Source organism: Rattus norvegicus, chromosome 3 (assembly GCF_036323735.1).
Source record: "Rattus norvegicus strain BN/NHsdMcwi chromosome 3, GRCr8, whole genome shotgun sequence".
In the NCBI taxonomy this organism is placed as follows: domain Eukaryota; kingdom Metazoa; phylum Chordata; class Mammalia; order Rodentia; family Muridae; genus Rattus; species Rattus norvegicus.
This window is the reverse complement of record NC_086021.1, coordinates 34,990,959-35,016,299: the sequence shown is the minus strand read 5'-3', so window position 1 is coordinate 35,016,299 and position 25,341 is coordinate 34,990,959. Positions and strand designations below refer to the sequence as shown.

Sequence of the window (25,341 nt, the reverse complement as noted above, 5' to 3'; positions counted from 1 at the left end):
AAAGACAGGAGAGACAGTGGCTCAATATTAAAAGGGACAGTATGGGGTCCCCTCAGCCCTTGGTCTCATCCATCCTTGGCTGGAAGGATGCTCTGAAGGTAAATATCACCACATGGGCTGATGGAGAGGAAGCTGGGCCAGAGTCATCCTGTGGTCTGGAACAATAGCCCATCTTCCCCTCCGCAGGACCCATTCCACAGTCACGAATGGCTCGCACAGCCAGGCAGGACCTCCCTCAGCCTCCCAAAGCCACTGTCATCCTAAGGCCCAAGGTACCTTGCAAAGGCCACTCGATGGTGTGGTTGAGGTCCAGGGAGGGCTGCACGGAGAAGCCGGCTCGGAAGTTGATGTTGCTGATGCCCGATATTCTCACTGAGTGGCGGCCGCTACTGTACACCTAGTGCAGGTCCCCACTCAAGTCACCACGTGCCAATTTGGCTATTTTCTGAACTTTTCTTCTCAATCTTTCTGGGTGTCATCCCAAACTGCTCCCCTCCCTCACGGTGGCAAAGCAGGTTGTTCCTCCTCCGCTCTCGCCCCTGCACCCCGTCGATGTACCCATACCACTGCCCACACATCCCAGGCTCCCATGCTGAACACCCAGTGTCCCTACCTTGATGGCCCACAGTCCTGGGTGCTCGGGCTTAAAGGCTACGACCTTGGCTGAGTCTGGAATGTTGAGGAGCACATTGAGGCCTTCGTCCGTCTGCAGGACCCTTCCTGTGGAAGCCCCGGGTGTCTTTCAGTCCTCTCTTATCCCAGGGTTCCCAGGTTCCCCACCCTCCAGTATCCTTGGGACTGACAGGAACTGTCATCACTTTCAGTCCCCATTGGTCAGTTATCACCAGCCTTCTCCACCTGCAGGGACACAACTTGATGTCCCCTCACTCTTCCTAATTTCTATATATCCTTGAGCATGAACCCCCTGCCTCTGTCTGTCACCTCTTTGTGGAGTGTAGTGATATGTGTGATATATCTCTGTGTAGGGTGTGTGTGTGCATGTGAGTGCATGCACATGCACATATGTCAGACGACAGCTTTCCACAGCCAGTTTCACCCTCTCACCATGCGGGACCCAGGGATAAAACTCAGGTCTTCAGGCTTGGCAGCAAGCTCCTTTACCCACCGAGCCATCTCACTGGCCCATCTTTTCTTTTTTGTGACAGGATCTCTCACTGCACTCGGAGCTCATCGGCTGGCCAAGGAGCTTAGGGGCCATCTGTCTCCACCCTCCAGTACTGAGGGTAAAGTGTGGCTGTCATTCATGGGTACTAGACATTCAGACTCTGGTCCTCATGTTTGTGAGGCAGACATTTTATTGGCTGAGCCATCTCCTCAGGCCCCTCCTTCCATCGCCTCAGCCTGGCCTTCCAGCTCAGTCTTGCATCAGAAGAGGAGGTGAACCCTGGGACATACCCAGTGGGTCCCGGACTTCGATCTCAGGCCCTGGCCCGCTCAGTGAGATGGTGACTTCCTTCAAGCTGGGGTCAAAAGGGATTCTCCATGTGTGTTCGCCCTCCTCCTCGTGGTCTGCTGACAGCAGATGAACTTTGGAGGCCTGGATGGCGGACTCCACCCACTTTAACACCTGAGGAGAAATGAGAGAGGCTGAACTAGCCAGTGTGCCCAGGGTTTGATTGATGTGCCTGGCCACTTGAAGCAGACCTAACTGTGTGCAGAACCTACACACTCCCCAGACAATTGGGGTGGCAGACAATCCATTCAGTCCTCAAAGCCCATGGACTCTCCCCTGTCCTACACCGGGCCTGATTGGCTCTTCTGCCATCTTGGCGGCTATGGTTTCCAAACGATGCCCACATGGGGACACGAGGTGATTCGGTGCAGAGAAGAGCAGGCACAGGCTTCTGCAGCATAGGCTCCTGCCTCTCCTCTGCCTGTGATGCCTGTGAAGAAGCCCCTGGTGCATACTGAGTGCCTGGGAGATCTCGAGTCTCCCTTCTGTGTGGTTTGTGGAGCCACAGGCTTCTCACAGGGTGCTAATCTTCACAGGACTACAGGGTCCTGCATTCCGTCAAATAGATTAAAGTTAGAATCTTCAGTGCTTGCCTGGGGCGCCGTCACTGGGTAGAGTGTTTGCCTATCTCACAGGAAGCCCTGGGTTTGATACTCAGTGCTGAAAAAACTTTTCTATGCCACACGATTCAAGGAAAAACACTGAAAAGAACTCTGCACTCAATAGGAATGGTGCTCACAAGCCAGAGCATCCCTCCCAAGGACCCAGAGCCTTTTTGGAAGAAGGCCCACTCCTAAATGTGGAAGGAGTGACGCAATTAGGAAACCATTGTCTTGCAACTACTAATGAAATAATTGTTTTGGGCAAGGATCCTCTCTGGATGTTAAAAGCACAGGGTATAAGATTAATGGGGACTAAATATCCACCCGGAGCCTGGGTGTTACCCCCACAGACACTGAAGTCAGTATGGGGTGGGGAGATACGGCCTTGCCATACACAGCTGCCTGTCACCACCGGAACCAGTGACACAATGTGTCATCAGCTACAGTAAGACGGCAAGGTGCTGCTTGTCTGTTGATGTCAGGCATCAGAAAGAAGTCACAACACCAGCCCTGAGACACCACTCCATGCTCACCAGCCACCGCCTGCCCAGGCCTTGCAACAAACTCGGGTTAGACAGGAAATAGAGAGGGAGGAAATAGATCAGTGACGTCGTGGGGCAAAGGCTAGAATTTAGAACACGGGACCCAGCAGGGCCTCTTCAGCTGGTGTCCTGACAAGGAGCAGATGACTCCAGACTTTTGAGGTTAAGACAGACACAACAATCAGGTGTAACGGGCAGCAACAATTAAGACCTGAGCCCCGCATGCTTCTTCAGAAAACATCGAGAGGGGCTGGGAGATGACTCTGCGGATAAAGCATTTGCCTTGCAAGAGGCAGGACCAGTGTTCAGTCTGCCAGCGCTCAGATAAAAAGCTAGGTGTCATGACAGTCCACCTGTAACCCCTGTGCTTGGGCGGTAGAGACAGGGGATCCCTGGACCAAGCTGGCTAGCCAGACTAGTTTAACCTGAAAATTCCAGGTGCTGAGAGAGACCCTGCACCAGTCAATGAAGCGCAGAGAGAACACACCTGATGTCAATTCCTATCTCCACGTGCACATAACACATGTGTGCCCTCATACACGCATGCATATACATGCGTGCAAACCAAAACCAAACCAGACAAGGCATTTTGAGGCCAGTTGGGGGAAATCGAACAAGGTTTTTTCGTACCAGATCACAGTAAGAAAGTGTATTAATATTAGAACATTCTACACTATGAGGGAGAGTAGGGGGAGGGGGTGCCAGTAAGGTTCAGCTGAGGAACATACATGAGACCCTGGGTTCCATTCCCAGGAAATAGTCAATTCTAACTTGTTTATGGATAAAGTATCACGGCTCAGCCCAAGTCCAGAGGGGTAAAGAAGAGAAAGATGCAGGCAAGTGCTGAATTGTTGGTAGCCCTGTGTCTTAGGGCATGTTGTTTGTCTGATTTTTGAGACAGTGGCTATGTAGCTCTGGCTGGTCTGGAACTTACTAACAAGACCAGGTTGGTCTTGAACTCACAGAGGACTGCTTGCCTCTATCTCTGAGTGCCAGGATTAAAGGTGTGTGCCGCCATGCCCCTCCCCTCACACATTCATAGTAATTTCAGAAACTAAAAGCCATTTAAAAATGATAATGATGGGTTGGGGGTTTAGCTCAGTGGTAGAGCACTTGCCTAGCAAGCGCAAGGCCCTGGGTTTAGTCCCCAGCTCCGAAAAAAAAGAAAAAAAAATTATAATGATGTGAGGAGTTTATCATACACCTGGGTATGATGTTTGCTTGACAGTGTCAGTCAGCTGTAAATGCCTTCCTGGAGTTGTTGCCTGAGAAGGAAAAGAAAAAGAAAAAGAAAAAAAAATCTGTGATTGATTAGTAATGTCTGTCACGGGTATGAGACTAGGAGAGAGTGGCTTTGTGTGCTACCTGCAGGCCATTGTGACCCTAACTGGCAGTCCTCCTGCTCTGCCTACCCATGTGGCTTTTCACAGAAGGGAAGGGAATTGGAAGATGTGCCTGAGACTTTGAAAATGAGCACATTTTACTGCGACTTGGATTTACTGAGACACGTGCTGAGACCTCAGTTATCACGGGATAAGAATCAACTTTGTTCTGCCTAGTTTTCTGCGAAACATGTCTCTTGAAAAGGCTCCACCTGCCGCAGCTGATGGACCAGGACAGGGTCTTTTGTCTCCATGGTAGAGGATGGAAGGAAGTCAGTGATGCTGAGGAATCAGTGAAGCTACGGAGACATTGCCAGATAGAGAAGGAGCAGCTCTGTGCCAACTGCCTGTTCCTCAGGTCATACAGTGGAGGCAGAGGACGGTGACCCAGAAAGGAGGCTGCCCCAGGCAGCAATCTTCTGGACAAGTTACATCCGCTACTCCAGTGACGGAGCTACTGCAAACTGTTCTAAATTGTTCTGGTGGAGAGAGGATGCTACCAAACCACAAAGAAGGCTGGGACACGGACAGCAGCACCCTAATGGCCCCAGCATGAGGCAACCTCCTGGAGGGGAGTGTGATTCTCACAGCAAGTCCAGACCACCTTGTAGGGCCAGGCTAAGGGTCAAGGCCTTCTGGACCTGGCTGTGCCCCCAGGCCTCCAGAGCGGAACTTAGGGGCCTTCTGAGCAGAGTCCTTCATTAAGCAAGCACACTGTTTATTTGGTGACCGTGATGGCTTCCAGATGTCTATGAGGTGGGGCCTGGGAGCCAGCCATCTGCTGGCCTGAGCTCTGACCGCTGATGGAGAAGGAAGGAAAGAGTCTGGCCTTGTTACCCTCTGCCAGAGGACTGCTGATGGGCCCTTCATGGCTGATAAATTACCCTAGAGGCTTGACAGCCAGGAGAGCCGAGGAAGCTGAGAGAACCAGGAAGAGGAATGGGGGGTCACGGCTACACATGAGGGAGCTGAGGGACTGGCTTGGAGTCACAGAGGGAGCACCCACCCTGTCCCAAAGCTCTGCCCCTTGCCAGCTGTGCACCCCAGATTCTCTACCCAGCCCTGCCTTGCTGAGAACACTCTTGAGAGTGTACCCCTACTCTTCAGAGGGCTTCAGTGGAGAGGGGGAGGGGAGGGGAGAAACCTCTGCCACCAGCCAGACGACTGGGAGAGTTAAGCTGTGGTCAGCTCTCACCTAGTCTTCCCGGGTCCCAGCACCAAGCTCAGCCCCCTTCCTTCACCCTGGCCACCACCTCAAAAGGCAAAGGATCCCATCAGCACAACTGTGCCCAAGGGAAAAAGAGGGAGATCCTGCTACGGGGAAACAAGAATGGGCATAAAGTCAGTCCCCTTGAAGGCAACAGAACCCATTGCCACCCCCCATCTTACCCCCAGCAGCCCATGTCTCAGCCTTTCCACTACCCTGAATGCTGCTGGGTAGAGTCCAAGGTTAGACCATCTCAGGGTCCTCTAGGTTGGGGCTCCCCAGGGCCACTGTTGTCGGAAACAAGTTGCCTCTCTTCAAAGGTAGTTACAGAATCTGGGCAATTTGTTGGGTGTACTTACTGCTGCTGGACAAGAAATTTGTCCCAACCCCCAGAACTGGCTAAAGAGAAGATCGTAGGGTACAGAGCAGTGGACCATGCAGCAGGGAGAAGGAGATGCCCAATGCTCTCCTGGGAAATTATACGGTGACTTCCCAGACAAGAAAACGCGGTGTGGTGAGCTCTTCCGCCCCCTGGCACACTCCTGCATCTTCAGCTTTTGTAGCTGAGCCTGGACCAAGCCAAGCTTGTGTGCCACCCATGGGGTCTACCCAAAGCTTGGTTTTTAAAAATGCCCACCTTGGGCTCGGAAGCCTAGCTCAGTAGAAAAAAGCGTGTGGTGTTTACACATAAGAACCTGAGTTCGGGGGTTGGGGATTTGGCTCAGTGGCAGAGCGCTTGCCTAGGAAGCTCAAGGCCCTGGGTTCGGTCCCCAGCTCCGAAAAAAAGAACCAAAAAAAAAAAAAAAAAAAAAGAACCTGAGTTCAGCTTCTCAGGACCTCGCAGAAGTTGGGAGCTCACGCACGTGCCTATAAACCAACGCTGGGTCGGGGATGCACAGACGGGCAACCCTGGAGCTCACTCACCAGGCAACATGGTTAGTTTTGGCTTTGGTGAAATACTGTGACTCAAGAAGTCAACTGGAGATCACCTAGGGAAGATGCCCAGTGCTGACCTCCAGCTTCCACATACACTCACAAATGAATGCATGTAGTTACATATGCCACACACCCTGGGACAATCTCAAGGTCACATTGCCTGCCTTCAGTATGGTCCTCTCTTGTGGCAGGATGGTCAGAATTCTAAGTTGCCTTGCCAAGGAGAGAGGTTCTTCAATTCCCCCATATACTTTGGAACAAACTCCAAAAGGGGGCTCTTCCCCCATAACACGACAAGTTCACAACCCAAAAGAACTAAGATCCCCAAGACAGAAGGTCCCGTGTTCAGGCCAGTCACCTCCTCCTGGGTGGGGCATGCAGTAGGTGCTTACTAAATGACCACAGGAGAGTGTGCACAGTACATCAAAATCCTGCACTTTGTGAAGGTCAAAGTGTTTGCTTGACCTGCCTCCTCAGAAGTTTAGAAGACGTCTTCCAGCTAGAGCCCCACTGGCCTGACTTCCCTGGGGAACGGCCACAGCCTTGGCTGTCTCAGCTACTTTCCCAGGCTTGCTGAGGATCTGGGAATATCCAGAAAGAGACAGATCCAAGGCTTGAGGCTCTCCATGCACAGAAGCCTCCATTCTACCACCTGGAGCAGCTCAACCTGGCTGTCAGTGGTCCTGCCACGTGAGACTCGCACAGCAAAATGTGGAAGGGCTAACCTGGGGTGCCTGGAGACAAGGACCCTGGCAAGCTGTCTTCAGCCTCTCTGTCCGATTTGACACTGGAAGGAAGTAAGCATCCCCGCCCCCCAAAAGCGGGGACGAAACTGTCCCTCCACTCTGAAATGCCTCCCGCCCTTACGTGGGGCTCCATGCCAGGGTAGGCTGACAAGCCAGAAATTAAAGCCTGTTGTATCACAGAGAAGTATAAACGCCATCTGTCAACAGGGAGCCGAGGCACGCTAATCTAAACACGGCCCTAGAGACCAGTCCTCTCAGCTCATAAATACACAGCTCACAAAATCCATTCTTGAGGCCACTGCCTGCCCTGCAGACACCTTCTTTCCCAGAGCAGCAGGCATGGGGACCCAAAGCACGCTCTGTCCCCCAGCCACTTCCTGGAACTAGTTACCCAGCTTGGGTGTCTGTTTAGGGTGGCCTCCATGGCCCAGCCTTGAGGGCTCTCATAGTCTGAATACTCACACACCCACAAGACGAAAACTCTGTAAAGCAGTGTGGAGAGTTCTGGGAAGTGATGTGGAGCGAGATTTGACCTTGGCAGGAAGTTGAAGATGGCTTCCTGGGAAGGCACGTATATCAGATGGTTAGGAGTTGGGAGAAGAAAGCCTGACCAAAGGTCCCAGGGCTGAAGAGCAGGAGAGAGGCCGGTTGGGTTTTGAGGAGTCGGCAAGAGGAAACACAGGCAGAGGTTCTAATAAGGGTCTAGATGTGCGGGAGAGGGGCAACAGGAGGAACCTAGGGGTAGTGTCCTGGGGTCCACACAGGCCATTCCCAATAGTCTCAGGGAAGCTGGTGTCAGGGTCATGTGACAGCTGGGGCTCTCCAGTGGTTCCACGCCCACACTTTGCACTCAGCAGTGCCGGAGGACTTACAGCACAGAGAAAGGCCTCTCGGTTCCACTAGAGAGATGGTGGTTAGGCTCTGTACTGTTGGAAGGATGGGCGTTGGGGAGGGGAGAGCTGTCATTTGGTCAGGGAGCAGGACAGGGGCGCAGACGCCTGGCATGCTCTGGCTTAGTAGATCCGGAAGCTGGACCCTAAGGTAGTAGAACCAAAGCAAGTCCCTCTGCTGCTAACTCCCAGGATCCCGGGCCCAGACAGTGGTCCCTTTGCCCCAGACTCTAGGATAGCATCTGAAACTAACTCACTGTTACCCTTCCAGCAGCGGGATATTGGCAGCACCCCGAGGTGCTCCTCCAAGCCTCAGCCTCTTTTACTTTTGGGGTGTTTCCCAAGAACTTGGTGTTTCCCAAGCCTGGGGGGTTTCAGGAGAGTTGAGGAGACACGCAGAGCCTGGAGGTAGGCACTCAGCACAACTTGGTGACAGCCACAGGCAAAGCTCCTATGTACGACACCATATGAGGCTCCACCCCCTCACCCACGGGGGCAGCAGGCTCGGAAGGACTTCCTGGGGTGACTCACCTCCGACACCTGCTGCTTGTCCAGCTGGAACACCTGGCCAGAACTGGTGGAGGCGATCTCCTCAAAAGCCAGGTAGCCAGGGTGGGTGCGGTCACCGCAGTCCCCAGTCAGCACGAAGACCACCTGGAAGATAGGCAAATAGGCCCTGTGCTTCCTACCGTAACCAGTGGAGGCAGGACCCCAACCCTGGGAGACCTGGGAATAATGACACAGTCCGTGCAGGAGGATCAGGAGGGATGCAGGGTAGGGGCAGGGCAGTGTGCACAGCCAGAGACACAGCAGGTACTTCTGAAATCTACAACAAAGAATGATACCGAAATAGACTCCTTTTGGAGTGGCCCCTAGAAGCTACGGTGAGAAGAACCCTGAAGAGCTCTAGAATATTCTAGACACAGAAGCATCTATGTAGTCCCAAACCTTGAAGTTTTCCCCAAGAGTAGACCCGCCCTTCTCCCCTCCGCAGCCATCAGTGCAAAAAGCAAGAGGCAAAGTCTTGACCTGTCGTCCGAGCACACAAGGACCAGGGTTCCTGAGCTGCAAGGACCAAGGGCTGTGAGGGCAGAGAAGCATTGCATGAAGGGAAGATGGGGGAGGGGCTGCACCAGGGCAAACCTCACCAAGAAGCGAGGTCCCCAGAGCTTGCAACCATGCTGCCTTTACAGAGGGGTGGCTGGCCTCCACAGCTCCAGGGCTCCAGGAGAGACGCCGGACCCCACTCACCTGTGAGGCTTCATGCTCCCCTCCTGGTCTCGTGCACGCTGCCCACCCCATCCCTAGAGCTCCTCACCTGCGACTGCTTCAGCTGCAGGAGCTGCAGGAGCTCATTCTTCTTGTGGTAGTCCTTGGCACGGGCATCCGAGAAGACGTAGATGAAGGAGCCGGGGTTGGCAACCTCCACAGCAGCCTTGATGGCCCCCACACTCATTTCTGGGCAGTCACCACCTCCCTGGAGGGTTGAAGTGTGTCAGCGGCTGCCACCCACCTCATCGACAAGGGAGCAGCCTGGACAAACCTCTAAAACCAGCGGGAGTTGGGAGTCACCTCGAACCACCTCAGCGTGGCTGCCCTGGGTCAGGCTGTGGTCCCTGTCGGTCCCTCCCAGCATCTGCCCTGTTGTGACTTTAGGCAGGTGTGTTCCTCCTTCTCTCTCTTGCGTGAGTGACAGCTCCATCTTATAGAAGGTATGGAGCTGGGGGGTGGGAGAGCGGCTGAGACATGAGCGAACCTTACACAAGTGAGTGTGTAAAGTGCATATGTACTCACGTGTGGATGATCATACACATGTATGTGAGTATGTGTAGAGGTCAGAGGTCAATGTTACGAGTCCTCCTCTTTTGTCACCTTATTTTTTCAGATCCATCCCTCACTGAATGTGGAGCTCCCTAACACTGTTAGGCATACTGGCCAACAGTGCTCTGTGGTCCTCCTGTCTCTGCCTCCTCGTGCTGAGATTACACGCATGGGCAGCCACACCCAGCTCTTACATATCTGTGTGACAGGCACGCTTTACCAAAAGAGCTGTCCCCCAGACCATCACCACCACATGGGACAGGGAAGGCTGAACGGAATCACTGGGGGCAGCCTCAGGAAGTCCTGTGGCAGCCAAAGCTTAAGAAGTAAGGATCAGAGCTGAGCCGGGCAAGGCCAGAAGAAACACTCTCTCTGTCACTTGCCCTGGCATCAGGCCCTCAAGGAGACACACTCACACCCTCCCTGCCTGGCAGCACCCAGAGCTTTTGGTGAGGGCACACGCCTGCTGGAGCAGCCGCCCCCACAACACAACTTTCTTTTGTTTTTAATTAATTGATTATTATCTATTTGATTATTATTAATTGATTGATTGATTTACATTTCAAATGTTGTCCCCCTTCCTGGTCTCCCTTCTGCAAACGCCCCCATCCCATTCCCATTCCCCTTTCCCTCAAGAGGGTGCTCCCCACTCCCTCCTCACCCCTGTAGCATCCCCCTACAACTTTCCTTCTTACCTCAGGAAGTCAGAAGGACTGCCTGAGCCCCAGGTATTCTAGACCCTGCCAGGCCCTGGGGGATCCAGCTGAGAAGCAGACCCCACCTACGGAGTCCCTGCTCTCAGAAGGCTAGTGGCCTCAACTGTCAGAAGGACGGTGCTGAGCCATGTGTTTTGTGGCCAAGGACATGTGACCCAGGCTCAGATCTGCATTAGGGGTCTGAACTAAGCTGTCCCTCAAGCCTCCACACATACCCTCAATGGAACAGCGTCTCCCCTCACTCATTTATTAAAACAGGACCCAGTATGCACCAGGGCTCTGTGACATATTTGTTTCATGGACTGAGGAAAGCAGCCGGGAGGTACTGGCTTCCGGGATCCAACCTAAGGTGTGGGTTGAGGGAAAGGCAGGGCCAGGATGGGGGTGGGTGCCATGGCGGCAAGACCTTGGACTCTTGTCATGGAAGAGGAAGAACAATAAAGATGGCAGGTGGCCCACCTGAACATAGAGTTGTCTCAGCTCTCTCTGAAACACCACTGGGTCCGCCGTGAGGGTCACTGGGCCAATGTCTGTGGGAAGAGAGAGATGCAGGTGTGTTTCCCCGAGCACAGACAGGCCAAGGGCAAACCATTCCAACAGCGGTCCTGAGCCCTCTCTAAGAAATCGCCTTTCTGGACCCCACCCATTCCTACTTTTGAAGGGAAAGGGATGCTGGGAAAACAGATGGGACAGGAAACAGTTGCTCCATTCTGGAACACACAGCAAGCAGCCAACTCCAAGCCAAGCAGTAAGCACGAAGCTTCCCAGAAAGTCCATCTACACACCAAAGGGACAGCAAGGAAAACCTGAGGGTCACATGGGTGTGGAGGGGGATGTGAGGCAGGGAACACCCTCGGACAAAGCTGGTGGAACTCAAAGTCACTCCACTGCCTCAAAGAGAGCACACGTTCCTCAAAGATCAAGAGCTAACAGGCTCCGGTGGGCACAGAGCCTTCTGCTCAGGTGTACATAACAATCATGTCAAAGTTCTTGAATCCTAGTCACCGCCAGACAGACTCCATCTTGTGTGATTACGGAGTCAAACAGCTGAAAGTCGGCTTCCGGATGGGCAGCATACACAGTGTGGACAGTATGCAAAGTAGATGGCTAACTTCCTGGGAAGGCACCAGGCAGGCGTGCACATGGGACTCACAGCCAGGGAGCCGTGAGAAAGAAGCCAGGCTTGGGAGTGCGCCTCCCTTGGTGAGAGTTTTCTGTACTAGAACTTGGAAAGGCAGAAGGGTCAGCAGAAGGTACAGCAGTGCTCTAGACCCCCGAAAGGAGTGTGGTCTTCTTTTTTTGTTTAATTTTTTTATTAGATATATTTCTTTACTTACATTTCATATGTTATTCCCTTTCCCAGTTTCCTGTCCATAAGCCCCCCATGCCCTCCCCCTCCCCCATACGGATATTCTCCCCCTCCATCCCCTTACTGCCCCCCCACATTCCCGTGCACTGGGGGTCCAACCTTGGCAGAACCAAGGGCTTCCCCTTCCCCTGGCACCCCAACAAGGCTATTCTCTGCTACATATGCAGTTGGAGCCCTGGGTCAGTCCATGTTTAGTCTTTCAGTAGTGCTTTAGTCCCTGGAAGCTCTGGTTGCTTGGCATTGTTGTTCTTGTGGGGTTGCAAGCTCCTTCAACTCCTTCAATCCTTCCCCTAATTCCCCCCAAGGGGTTCTGTTCTCAGTTCGGTGGTTTGCTGCTATCATTGACCTCTGTATTGGACGTGCTTTGGATGTGCCTCTCAGGAGAGTTCTATATCTGGTCCCTTTCAGCATGCACTTCTTAGCTTCATCAATCTTATCTAGTTTGGTGGCTGTATGTACATGGGCCACATGTGGGGCAGGCTCTGAATGGCCGTTCCTTCAGTCGCTGCTCTAAACTTTGCTTCCATGTTCCCTCCTATGGACATTTTTCCCCTTTTAAGAAGGAGTGGTATCTTCATAATGTGCCATCTGCTAAGAGCACACAACTGGGACCCACTCATTCTGGTATCTGTTGATTTGATATATTTTAACAGCCTCAGTGCTCATACTTGTGTGAGACTTGTGGGGACATTTTGTCCCCTAAGCCATTGCCTAGCTCCTGGTCATTTCTGTGCCAATAATAGATCAGGCTATTTAAAGTACAGATAGAAATACAGACAGACAGACAGATGATGATGATGATAGATAGATAGATAGATAGATAGATAGATAGATAGATAGATAGATAGTAGACATGAATGGATGCAGGGATGCATGGATAGATAGACAGATATATAATGGGTGGATGGACAGATAGATGGTGGTGGTTGGGGGAATAGATAGATGGTAAGCGATGGATGACCTCTGTGCCTTGGGTTTAGGTTTTCCATTGTTCTACATGGCAAGATCAGGCTTCCTCTCTTGGTTTTCTTTTCCTTTGAATGTTTTTAGATCATTGGCTTTTCAAAATCACTTTCTTTTGGCTTATGCATACATGTGTGTTTGGGCTGCCTGCATGTATAAGCATGTTCATGGTATGTGGGTACTCAGATGTGTGCATGTAGGGTGTATCCAGGCCAGAAGTTAACATCGAGTGGCTTCCTCAATAGCTCTCTTCCTTATATGTGGAGATAGAATTTCCCTGCTGAGCTTAGAGCTCTCCCACTCACCTGCTCCATCCAGCTAGCTCAGGGATCCCATCTCCATCTCCCGTGCACTGGGATGGCAAGTGGGCTGCCGATGCTACCCTGACAGTGTCCTGGGTGCTCTGCATCCGGACTCGAGCACTCACACTTCTATAACAAGCACTGTCACTTACTGAACCATCTCCTCAGTCCATTTAAAGACCTGTTTTTATATATGTGTATGTAAGCCTGTGTGTGTGTGTGTGTGTGTGTGTGCCTGTGTGTGTGTACACATATGCATGCCACGTGTTCAAGTGCCTGCAGAAGCCTAACAGGGCCTCAGATCCCCTAGAGCTGGAGTTAACAGTTATGAGACACCACGTGATTTATTCGAAGAAGACAATGCAATCTTGGCAGTCCTGGGTTGAAGGGTGAGCTTCCTGAATCCAGTGTCTAAGGCTCAGCCTCCCACTACCCAGGTCCTGGGAAAGTCCATCCTGTGACAGGGAGTTGCCTCTGGGAGACCATGTCACACCAGAGCGGCTGCCCTCCTGCTGACATCCTCCACCCCCAGTGAGCATCCACATGCATTCATCTCGGTAGACACCACACTGCCTTCCCTAGTCCTCAATCCCAGAGCAATATCAGCCCCTACAACACGAGGAAGGGTCTGAGTACTCAGGGGTCCCCACCAACTGTGCGGGGGGTCAGAGATGCATGCTGTCTTCAGTGAGGGCTGTGCGTACCCTCACTGGGTAGGTTGGCCCCTCTCACTCCCAACTTCCAGCAGAGCACTGAGCCCAGAACCAGACAGCGCAGGACGGGTTTGTCCCTATGAGAATTTACCTGTAGGAGAGATGACTGGGTCCCTTCTTCTCCCTAGTTCTTGTCTGGAACAGCTGGCTCTGAACAACAACAAAAATCCCAGCGGCTTTGTTTGTGTGCCACTGTGAGTCCTTGCTGATGTAGTGTGCCCCCAGCTGTGGCTCTAAGAGCTGATTTGTGTTAGCTTGTTTTTGTTCTGCTGCTGTCATAGAGCACCTGACGCTAACTGAGTGATCAAGAAGAAAGGTTTATGTCCTCTCACAGTTCTAGAGGCTAATGGGTCCAAGACTGTGCTACAGCATCTGCTGGGGACTCCAGGAGCATCATGTGACAGAAGGGAAGCAAGCACGCTGGAGAGATGAGTGGGGGGCTGGGAGGTCATCTCAGGAGAACTAACTCAGTCGGGGGTGACCTAAACCCCTCCCCTGGGCTATAAGTTACCTCATGGGAGAATTAAAGTTTCCATAACCTAGCTTTGGGGTGGGATACAGGCCATGACAATGGTGTTGAGCGGCATGGGTCTATTGTCAGATTTATTTTTTTAGACAAAGTCTCATGTAGCTCAAGGCTACCCTAGAACTCTTCATGTAGCTAAGGGTGACCTTCAACTCTTGACCCTGCAGTTTCCACCTCCTGAGTTGCTGGGATACAGGTGAGCACCGTTTCACTCAGTCTTTGCAGTGCTGGGCAGAACCCCAGGCATTGTGAATGCTGGGTAGGCCACTGAGCCACACCGTTAGCACCATAAAGTCTACTGTCAAGTCCAGGGAGACAAAGCGACCTGACCGAGGAATTACAAGTAGGGATCAGTAGAGATGGGGCTGGAATCTGGGTCATTCTGACCCCAACTCCAAGCTGTCAACCACGCTAGAGGCTGCAGATGTTCTGTGTTCATTCCCTGGGCCTCATTGCTCCTGGAGGAGAGGGAGGTTCGTGACTGAAGAAGGACATTTGCCAAACAGCTGGGCAGATGTAGCGTGCAGCCCCTTAAAGCTGGGTATGCCGGCCGTGGGAATGATTAAGCCTATGACCTTGACTCCCCTCAAACACCCTCCTAGGAGCATATGAGTACCAGAAGGCTGGCCCAGGCTCACCCCTCTACAGGGGGAGCTTCTGCTCTGCGTGAAAACGAGGTCTCTGGGGTATGTATGGGGCAGGCAGTGCTGGAACAGTCCAGGTGCTTCGCTAACCCCTCGTCTGGCCCTGCTGGTCCCAGTGGGAATAGTCAGGGCCATAGCTGGGCCTCAGACTACATCTGTAACAATCTCCATCCTCAATCAAGTAGCACTGGAGTCCCATAACCCCCCCAGCACACACACACACACACACACACACACACACACACACACACACACACTCCCCGTCCCCCACAGTAACCTCAGCAGAGTTCCCTATCTTACCGCCACCTTGCCCACCTTGTCCAGGACTTAGCTGTCCCTTCTCTAGGAGGCAGAGGCTGGAGAAGCAGCATGCAGGCTGCTGGGACTCTGACACTTCCTGAGCCTGATCCAAGGTGTCACCTTTGAAGATATTCCCAAATGACAGGCGTGACGAGACAAGAAACACTAGGCTGGTGGCTCTATCCAAAGAACCAAGAATGGTCCCAGAGCTTCTGACAGAAGCCCCTGGAAGCCTCTACCAGTGGATCTAGGCTCAGTCTGTTGCTCCTCCTCAGGATGTACTGGGCCACAGTCCTGCTGACCTCAGAGCTTCTGTTTCTGCCATCCGTGGTACCCAGGATGCTGTTCCCAGTCCTATTTGTAAGGTTGACACTAATCCCACACCCCAGACCTCTGGGGGTCTCCACTCTCACTTCTTTTTTTTTTTTTTTTGGTTCTTTTTTTTCGGAGCTGGGGACCGAACCCAGGGCCTTGCGCTTCCTAGGTAAGCGCTCTACCACTGAGCTAAATCCCCAGCCCCTCCACTCTCACTTCTTATCCACAGGCAAACACCTCCCCAGCACCCAGCACCCAGCACCCACCTTTCCTTCTCCCTCCATTCTCTCCCAACCCTGCAAAGACTCAGACTAGGAAGTGTCTGGCCCAGTCAGGCCATGACATGAGCCAGGCTGGTCCCCAGGATACATTCGGGTTTCGTTTCTGCAGTAGATGACTCTGTCTCAGGATGATGAGGACCAGCTGGACGTAGCTGACACCTTACAGGTGCCTGGATCTCCAGCCTCCTGGGAGAGGTGGCTGGAGCTAGACCAAAGCAGTGAGGACCCTCCGAGGGGAAACCCTTGGCTAAAGGGCCCTCTAGCCTAGTGGTGAGAGCCCAAAGCTAAAGGAATAAGGGTCTCTTGGTAATCGGGGGAAGTGGGTGAATATCTCCAGTCCAAAGGAAGGAAACCCCCAGGCTGAGGGAGGAGGATCCCTGGGCTAAGGGGATAAAAGCCTTTAGGTTAAAAGAGAAAGGGCTGTCAGGCTGAGGTAGTGAAGCTCAGGCTTGGGGGTGGCAGGAGGGTAATAGGAAAATCAGAGTGGAGGGAGACAATGAAGACCTCCACACATGCACATGTACACAGGTACACAGGTAGCTCCCACACGTATTAAAGAGCTGCCCCAGCCATGGGCAGTTCTGAGGACTGTACCATGAGTCCAGCCCAGCCAGCCCAAACTCCCCTGTCAGAATGAAAGCATGCCTGGAGAACTCTGGAAGGTTCTAACTTGGCCAAGAGTCAGACATATGCAAATTTAGAGAGGACACCATCCGTCCTCCATCAATTTAGCATAAAGTTCTTACAGTACACTAAACTGACACAGGCCAGGATGTGATTAAACAGTCCCCCAGTGTGTCCTGGGCAGGGTACAATACAGGGAGGTTTCCCATACCCATCAAACGGCAAAAGGTGGGCTCCACTTCCACAGAGCAGTTTCATTCCCAGGAATACACACATAAAATCAAGATAAATATATCTATTTTTAAAGTGAGCACTTTGAAAAAATTTAAGGTTGTATGCGTATATGAAAAGCAGCTGAGATGATTCAGTGGGTCCATGTACTCGTCACCAAGCCTGATGACCTGAATTTAATCCCCAAAACCCATATGGTGAAGGGAGAAATAAACTCCCAAACGTTTTCCTCTGACCTCCACATTCATGTGATCATACACGTACATAAGTGTTTCTTTTAAAAGGGGAGACATATGAATGTAAGTGAGATAAACTGGCTATATATTACTACACACATGTGCACACACAAGCACATACACACATGCACACACATACACACACATACGCACACACACATACACACGCATGCACACATACATGCACACACATACACACACATACGCACACACACATACACACGCATGCACACATACATGCACACACACATCACGCGCATGGTCTGGAAAGACATAAGAATATTAAAGTTTGCATTTCTTCAACGCTGTATTATTAGAACGTTTTATAAACGGATGTTCACTTTTGCTTCTTTGCGTTTGGGGTTTGGTCTCGTGATGGAACCCAAGGCCTTGTGCAGGCAAAGCATGTGCACTACCGCGGTGATCCGCCCCAGTCTGGCAATGTTTGAAGGAAACAGATTATTAACTGGAAGAGTTGAACCCCGAGCCAAGGCCTGACAAAGAGCAGAAAGGAAGAGCTTCCTAGACAGTTCGAGCAGACGTTCCCAAATGCAAACCTCCTGCACGTGTACTCAAGCCAGAAGTCAGCTTAGTCTTAAAGAGACAAGCCACCGTGACCGAGGGACTAAAGGAAGAAATGTGGGAACCAGTCATAGGAAGAGATTGCATATGTGGGTCAACAGGAGAAAGAACCTAGCAACATCACAATAAAAGCTAGAATTCTACCTGCTAAAATCGATATACATTCCAAACCCTGTGTGTGTGTGTGTGTGTGTGTGTGTGTGTGTGTGTGTGCGCGCGCGCGCGCGCGCGCGCGTTATTTTGTTTTAAGACAAGGTCTCATGTAGCTCAGAGCCTGGTCACCACTGCCAGTTGCACATGGCTCTAAGGACCAAACTCAAGGCCTTGTGCAGGATAGGCAAGGGCTCTGACTCTGGGTGACGCCCTCAACCCTATCATGGGAAACAGTTTCTGTCCGCTCGTTTGGCTTTTCCTTCTGGTTCAGTTCGTTGTATGTTTTGGCGTGAGGCGTTAGAAACAAAAAGGTCATCCTTTGCATGGTGATTTCAAAACAAAACAAAAGAAAGTCCCAAACACACTTCAGGTCAAGAGCCAGGGCCCCAGGGCTCAGGCTGAAGCCCCATGTTTGATTGTGTGTTTACCACACATGCAGCCCTGGGTTTGATTGAAAAACAATTGACCAAGAGACAACCAGTAACCACCAAAATGAAAAATGACGTAAAACTAGCGAGGAGACGAGAGGCTGTGGCCACCGCCTTTCTTTACATCATTCTGCACACCCGGCAGAGGAGTGAGCCGAAAGGAGAGCAGGGCCAGAGCCTGCACACACCGGGCATTACCCTGGGAAGGAAGCCCGAGACACCACCAACGCTGAGTTTAAAGAAAACCCATCGAGGGCCTAGGGACCAGGCGCAGAGGTAAAGTGCCGACTACACAGAGAGGATCTGAGCTCAGATGGCCAATGCACATGTAAGCACTGGCTACAGTGGTGTGTGCCCAGAACCCCAGCACGGGAGAGGTGGAGGCAAGAGGGCTGCTGGGGCTCTCTGGCTGGCCAGTCTAACCCAGGCAGGAATTCCAGGTTCAAAGAGGGATCTTTTTCCCCAAAAGCAAGGTGATGAAGACCAAGGAAGATATCCAACGTCAACCTCTGGTCTATACACACACACACGCACACGCACTCACACTCACACCTGCACACACACATGTATACTCACCTGCAAACACATGAGCACATGTATGTGTGCACACACATATACACATACATACACACACTCATACATAAGCATGCATGCACACATGCACGCACACACACATGTACACTCACCTGCAAACATATGAGCACATGTACACACATACACACATGCTCACACACACACATGCCTTCAGTAAAGAGTCTGCAAGGTAATAAGTGCATGAAAACAAATTGTTCCCCAACATTCCAAAAATACAGATTTTCAGAATGAAATGTGATGGATAAAAATATCCTGACCAAAGTGGTAACGCATGAGAATGAAGGAGTAAGAAACGCTCTTAATGGAACCGGAGGGACTCGTAGGAAAAACACAGAGCCTGGCTAATGGACATGTGTCAGCAGAAGCAGGAGCAGGTCTTAGGGAGCAGGCAAATTCCTTCAGATGATAACTAAAAGTAAACTGGAAATAAAACAAAACCCTGAGCAAGATCACAGTCAATCTTTAGTAGATTTCAACTCTTCATTATTTTATTCATGTCTTTATTAGTTATTGGTTTTTTTTTTTTTTGGTTCTTTTTTTCGGAGCTGGGGACCGAACCCAGGGCCTTGCGCTTCCTAGGCAAGCGCTCTAACCACTGAGCTAAATCCCCAACCCCCACTTATTGTTTTTATTAATTAATTTATTGTTGTGGCAGAATCTTACCATGTAGAATTGGCTGCCCTGGAATTTGCTATGTAGACCAGGTTGGCCTTGAACTCACAGAGATCTACTTGCTTCCACCTCCAAAGCACTAGTGTGGATCACCTGACTTTTATTTTTATTTGTGTGTGTGTGCATGTGTACACGCGTGCTCATGTGTGTGCATGTGCAGCACATCTATGGCTGTGTGCGTGTGAGTGTAGGTGTCCCAGAGTCCAGAAAAAGGAGTCAGGTCTGCTAACGCTAGATTTGCAGGCAGTTGCTGGCTACCCAGAGCAGATGCTGGAAAGCAAACTTAGGTTTTCTGTAAGAGCAGCTAGAGCGCTTGGTCGCGGAGCCATCCCTCCAGTCACAGATGATTTTTTAAAGAGAAGTTAACAGAGGTTTTCTGTTACCTAATATTTCATCTGAAAGAATAAATACTTCAGAATAGTTTTGAAATGAAGATATGAGGGAATGGGGATGTTGCTAAGCAACAGAATTTGTGCTTAGAAAGTACTTGGAAGGTAGAGGCAGGGGAGTCACGAGTTCAAGATCATCCTTGGGTACACAGGGAGCCAGGCTACATGACACTGTCTCAAAACAGTAAGATGCATGAACCGAGCTCTGGCTTCCGTCTCCGGCTGCATAAAAATACGGGATGAAATGAGGTTTATAAACAGAAGAAGAAGCTGATGGGAGCGGCTGTAGAAATGGGGTCTGGAGGACAAAGGAGGAGCTGGACCTGAGTTAATGAGGCCGTTTCCCACGGGGTTAGGAGTTAACGATTCTGAAGCCACGCCTGTCCGCGCTGAAACGGAACAGTGAAATGGATGGTCGGCGGACGGATGTGGGGAGCCAGGTTCGTCAGTGTTGGAACGGGAGGCCAGAGATAAGCCACACGTGTTCGGCCTGGCTTCATGCGGAAAGAGGTTCGCACAGTGCATGTGGTAGTGATTTAGTAGTGGAGACCTCAGGACGAAGGCATGTTCTCCTTGGAGGGACGCCGCTGTATGTTAGGCATCCTTCCTGCTACTTCGATAAGAAACATAGTAGAATCAAAGTTGGGGGTGGGAGGAGGATGTATTGGGACCCGGGGTTAAAAGATTGTGGCCCACTGGATGATGGTGGCACACACCATTAATTCCAGCACTCGGGAGACAGAGGCAAGTGGACCTCTGAGTTCGAGGCCAGCCTGCACTGAGTTCCGGGACAGCCAGGGCTACACAGAGAAGCCCTGTGTCAGAAGGGGAGGAGGGTATAGGTTATGGTCTGTCCATCAGGAAGGAACGGTAAAGTTCATGGTGAGGGGACCATGTGCTAGGACACCGCAAGTGTCTCCAGGTCAGAATGTAGCAGGTAGGGAATACTCGTGTCTCACCAGCTTCCACTGGCTTCCTACGCCTCCCTCAGCTGGAAGGGTCAGCTGCCTGTATTTGGGGTGGCCTGTCCACCTCAGTCTATCCCCTCTAGAAACCCCCCTCACAAGCGTAACCAAGAGCTCGCCTTATTAACCCCTGAGGTGTTCCTTCTCCGGTCACGCTGCCAATTTCAATTAGCTATCACGAGGCGGTTATATCCAGAAACCCTGTGGCCAATCAGATGGCTCATCGGTTAGAGGTACTTGCTGCTAAGTCTTAGAACCTAAGTCAGATGGATAGGACCTACATGGCAGGCGAGAACTGACTTCTACAACTTGTCCTCTGACCTCCTTGTACATGACATGACACATGTCTGTTCACACCCTCTCCCCAGTAATTTTTTAATGTAATAATAGTTTTTGAAAGCAGAAATACTGATAGAAGCACACGCAAGTTTTGCTTATTCCCAGTTCTCCCTGCTCTGTCATGAAAGGCATCCGCAGAGACCCTTAAGCAACCAGAAGCACATTTAGCAACAGAGCTTGGCCACTGACACCATTCCCTAACAAAAACACCCGGGTCTCCCTGAGGAAAACAGCTAGTTCTACACAACGTGTGCCTGCAGTATGTCTCGGTGCCGAGGCATGCATGGGGCTTAACAGTGTAGAGCTTGGGGGCTGCAGCTGTGCTAGCAGAGCACCTTCTCAGCATGCACTGGACCCCAGGGTTCCATCCCAGAGTGGTAAGGGGAGGAGGTGCATACCTGTGATCCCACCAATCAGGGAGTAAGGCAGGAGGATCAGATGTTCAAAGTCACTCTCAGCTACACAGCAAATTCAAGGCCAGCCTGAACTACATGAAACTTTGTATAGACACCATAAATGTATCAGTAAAGAACAACAATGTCTAAAATCTTTCCCTGTGCTGCACTGGGAATGTGCATAGGAGCACAGAAGCCAAGCAAATTAGTTTCCAAGGACCAAAGCCCGAAGAGTCTGGGCCAGGAAATAAACAAAGTAGTCCTGGATTAGAACCAAGGGAAAAAAATACATGCACTTTCATGCCAAACAAGATACATGACTACATGATAAATAAGTAAATAAGTGAGAAAGACAAGGCCACTCCCCTACTCAGGAAAATTCTGCCACTTCTGACGCTGTTCCAGGGAAGGCAGTGGGACATCTCCCTTTGCAAGGGTAAGATGCATCTCCCAAAGAGACAGCAGGAAAAGAGAGCAGGGACCCCCTTCCCACTGGAGGGCCCTGGCCAGCACCTGACCAGGCCCAAGCAGGGTTTGCAGGCCATCCTGTTGGAAGTGCACATCCTTCCTAGATATGGTCACCCTGGCATTGGATCTCTTTGTTCTTCTCCACCCCAAACCACCTAACTAGCGAAGTGTGGTGACAAAAATGCCCAAGGCTGGAGAGATGGCTCAGTGAGTGAAGGGACTGCTGCATGAGGACATGAGTTCATATCTCTGGTACCCATATAAAATCTAGGCAGGGCAGTGTGCACTTGTTACAGGAGTCCTGGGGTAAAGGACAGCGACAGGTGGATCCTGGCGTCTCACTGGCCAGCCAGCCTGGCTAAAACAGTGAACTGAATGTTCAGGGAGAAGCAAGTAGTACTCGAAAGGTAAGGGAGATGGGCCAGACCGAAGAGACCCGGAGTCGACCTTGAGCCTCTGCAAGTACATGTATACCACACTGCACACACATGCATACCACACAGGTATTCCACACTGCAATGCATATATACCTCAATGAATGTACACCACACATGCACGTGCATGTACAGCACACATTATATACATGTAACCATGTATGTATACCACAGGTGCACATGCATGTATATCACATGTATACATCATATGTGTACATGCATGCATACCACATGTGAGCACACACATCACACATGTACATACAATACATACAGGGCATATCTGCTCTATCCTCACATTAATTCCCGAATCTAAAACCGTATGACATAAAAACTTGATTAAAAGCTTTATAAGAAGACATAAAAGCAGATTTGAGAGCACATATCTACATGATCCCAGCAATTGGGAAATTAGAGCAGAAGGATCGTGAGTTCAAGGTCAGCCTGGGCTGCATTAGCAAAACTCTTTCTAAAAACAAAACCAGGAAAACCACTGTGGTTGGGCACAGTGGTAAGTGTGTAGTCTCAACACCTGGGAGGTGAGACAGGGCAGGCAACAGTTAAGGGCTAGCCTGAGCTAAATAAAACCAATCTCAAAAGCCAAAACCAAACAAACAAACAAACAAATACAAGCCAGGCATAATGGCACATGCCTTTAATCCCAACACTCTGGTGGCAGAGGCCAGTCAGTCTCTATGAGTTTCAGGGCTAGCCAGGGATACATAGCTGGCCTGTCTCCAAAAAACACACAAATGGGCAGAGTAATCATAATAAGAGAACACAGGAGTCCTTTTCTTAACACTAACTACTAAGGCTGATAATTTAAAAAGTGTGTTCCTGGACCAAGAATCATCAGACAGTAGGAAAATGGAAACCCAGACAGAGTCCTGCTCTGGTAGGTAATTTGGGATCAGAGCAAGAGCCAAGTGATGGAGAAGAACGGATTGGGAATTTGGGGGAGATAGCTCTCTCTGTAAAGCGCCTGCCTCCCAAGCGTGATGGCGTAGTGCAGATCTCCAGCACCCATGTAAAATCTGGGTGCAGTGGTGGTAAACAGCTGTAAGCCCAGCACTGGGGGCGCAGAGACAGGCGGACCCTGGGAGTTTGCCGCCAGCCAGGCAGATTTGATGATCTCTAGGATTGGTGAGAGATCCTGTCTGGAAAACTAAGGTGACAGTAACCTCTGCCCTCTTCAGTACATACGCGCATGTGCGTACATGAACATGTACACAAGAGCAAATGTACATGTATAACACACACAAGCACACATGCACACAAGCACACATGCACACACATATATTCGTACACACATACGCAAAGAGCAAGGATAATTTCATAAGATGACCTTAAAAAAGAAATTAATAATAATTATACTTAATTATAATATAAATTATTAGTTTTCTCTTTTATTTTTCAAGACAGGGCTTTTCTGTGTGGCCCTGGCTGTTCATGAATTTACTCTGTACACCAAGCTTGTCTCGAACTCACAGAGACCACCTGCCTCAGCCTCCTGAGTGCTGGGATTAAAGGTGTGCACCACCACTGCCACCACCAATAACAACCACCACCCTGGCTATGTATTTGATTTTTTTAATTCTGTAGGCCGATTTATTTTATATTGCAGGTAAAGTTAATGCCAAGAAAATAAAAAAATACTTTTACATATAGCTAATTTTATGATGATAAAACAAAACACGCCATTCTAAGTATGTATGTGGGAAGAAACGCAAAAGAAGACAAGAGTCAATAGATTTCTCTATATGAATACTGAAGACCCCAGGAACCATGAACAATATGGAAAGGTAACCGACCAGGAAAAATACTAACCATTGGGCAGGGGACACAGATTGGTGGCTGGGCACTTGCCTGGCATGAGTCCCATCCATCCCCCACAGGGGGTGTGCACTAAACAATGTGCAAACGGTGGGTACCACCAACATAGTGTGAATTATCAAGTGAAGAAATCCATTGGCGTGTCCGCCCCCAAAACCCCAACAGTAAGACTGACATGCCTAGGAGAAAATCACAGGGGGAGGGAAGGAAGGAGGAAGGGAAGGAGGGAGAGAGGGAAGGAGGGAGGGAGGGGAGGAGGGAGGGATGGAAGGAAGGAGGGAGGGAGGGAGATGGATTGAAGGGGGAGGAAGGGAAGGAGGGAGGGATGGAAGGATGGGGGAAGGGAGGGAAGGAGGGAAGGAAGGAGGGAGGGAGGGAGGGAAGGAAGGAGGGAGGGAAGGAAAGAAGACGCTCTAATGAACATTTCAGAAGCTCACAAGCTATGCAGACAAGGAACTGGCCTCTTCCCTGACACCCAGGGTTGGGTGCTGTGGCCCCTCAAATGCCTAGAACATTCCACAGACTTGAAGAGCCACCATCTACCCGCAATGTAAAAAGCTCATTCCACTGCAGTGCTGCCAGTGGAAGCCACAGGCCCTGTCCCTGGGGAATGGGTGCTTTTGTAGCAGTTACTGGTGGGACGTGCAGAGCTATCCACATTTACAGTCCAGAGCGACAGAAAATCTGCCGCTATTCTCCTCTGGGAATTGTCCAGTCTGGCTCATGGATTTGTTTGCTCACTATAGCCTGGCTGTACCCTAATGCAATCCTCCTGCCTCTGCCTCTGCCTCCTCCTGGGTCCTAGCAACTACAGGCATTTGAAACCACATCCAGTTATGATTTCTTAAAACTCCTCACTTACCTTGGTGAATTTTTAACATTATTTTAGTTTGCGTGCATGGATGTTTTGACTACATGTATGTTGGTGCCCCCCCCTCACACGTGCCTGACACTGAAGGAAGCCAGAAGAGGGTGTGTGACCCTCCGGAACTAGAGTTACAGATTCCAGTTCTGATCCCCCGTCCTCCAGGTGAGTCCTGAGAACCCGGGGCCCTCTAGAAAGGCAGCCAGGCTATGAACCACCGAGCCATCTCTCCGGCTCCTTATGCATTTATTTACTGAGTGTGCACAGGCACCAGAGGATAACTTTCAGGAGGCAGCTCTCTCCTTCCACCCTGCAAGTTCTAGGGATAAAACTTAGATCATCAGGCTTGGCAGCAAGCATCCACTGGGCTGTCTTGCTGGCCTTGCTTTTGCAATGGAAAACACACT

General features: G+C 50.8%; 1 protein-coding gene across 1 annotated transcript in view; it reads right to left on the bottom strand.

Annotated features, from left to right (window-relative positions):
* The window catches only part of Hmcn2 (hemicentin 2), a 149,802-nt gene that overhangs the window by 119,748 nt on the left and 4,713 nt on the right, over positions 1 to 25,341 (bottom strand). The window contains exons 2-7 of the mRNA XM_039106171.2: positions 10,776 to 10,846; positions 9,098 to 9,256; positions 8,311 to 8,433; positions 1,417 to 1,588; positions 614 to 720; positions 277 to 397 (exon numbers count right to left, since the gene is read on the bottom strand). Of these exons, the coding sequence (XP_038962099.1) occupies positions 277 to 397; positions 614 to 720; positions 1,417 to 1,588; positions 8,311 to 8,433; positions 9,098 to 9,256; positions 10,776 to 10,846 (753 nt within the window). The remainder of the gene's footprint in view (positions 1 to 276; positions 398 to 613; positions 721 to 1,416; positions 1,589 to 8,310; positions 8,434 to 9,097; positions 9,257 to 10,775; positions 10,847 to 25,341) is intronic.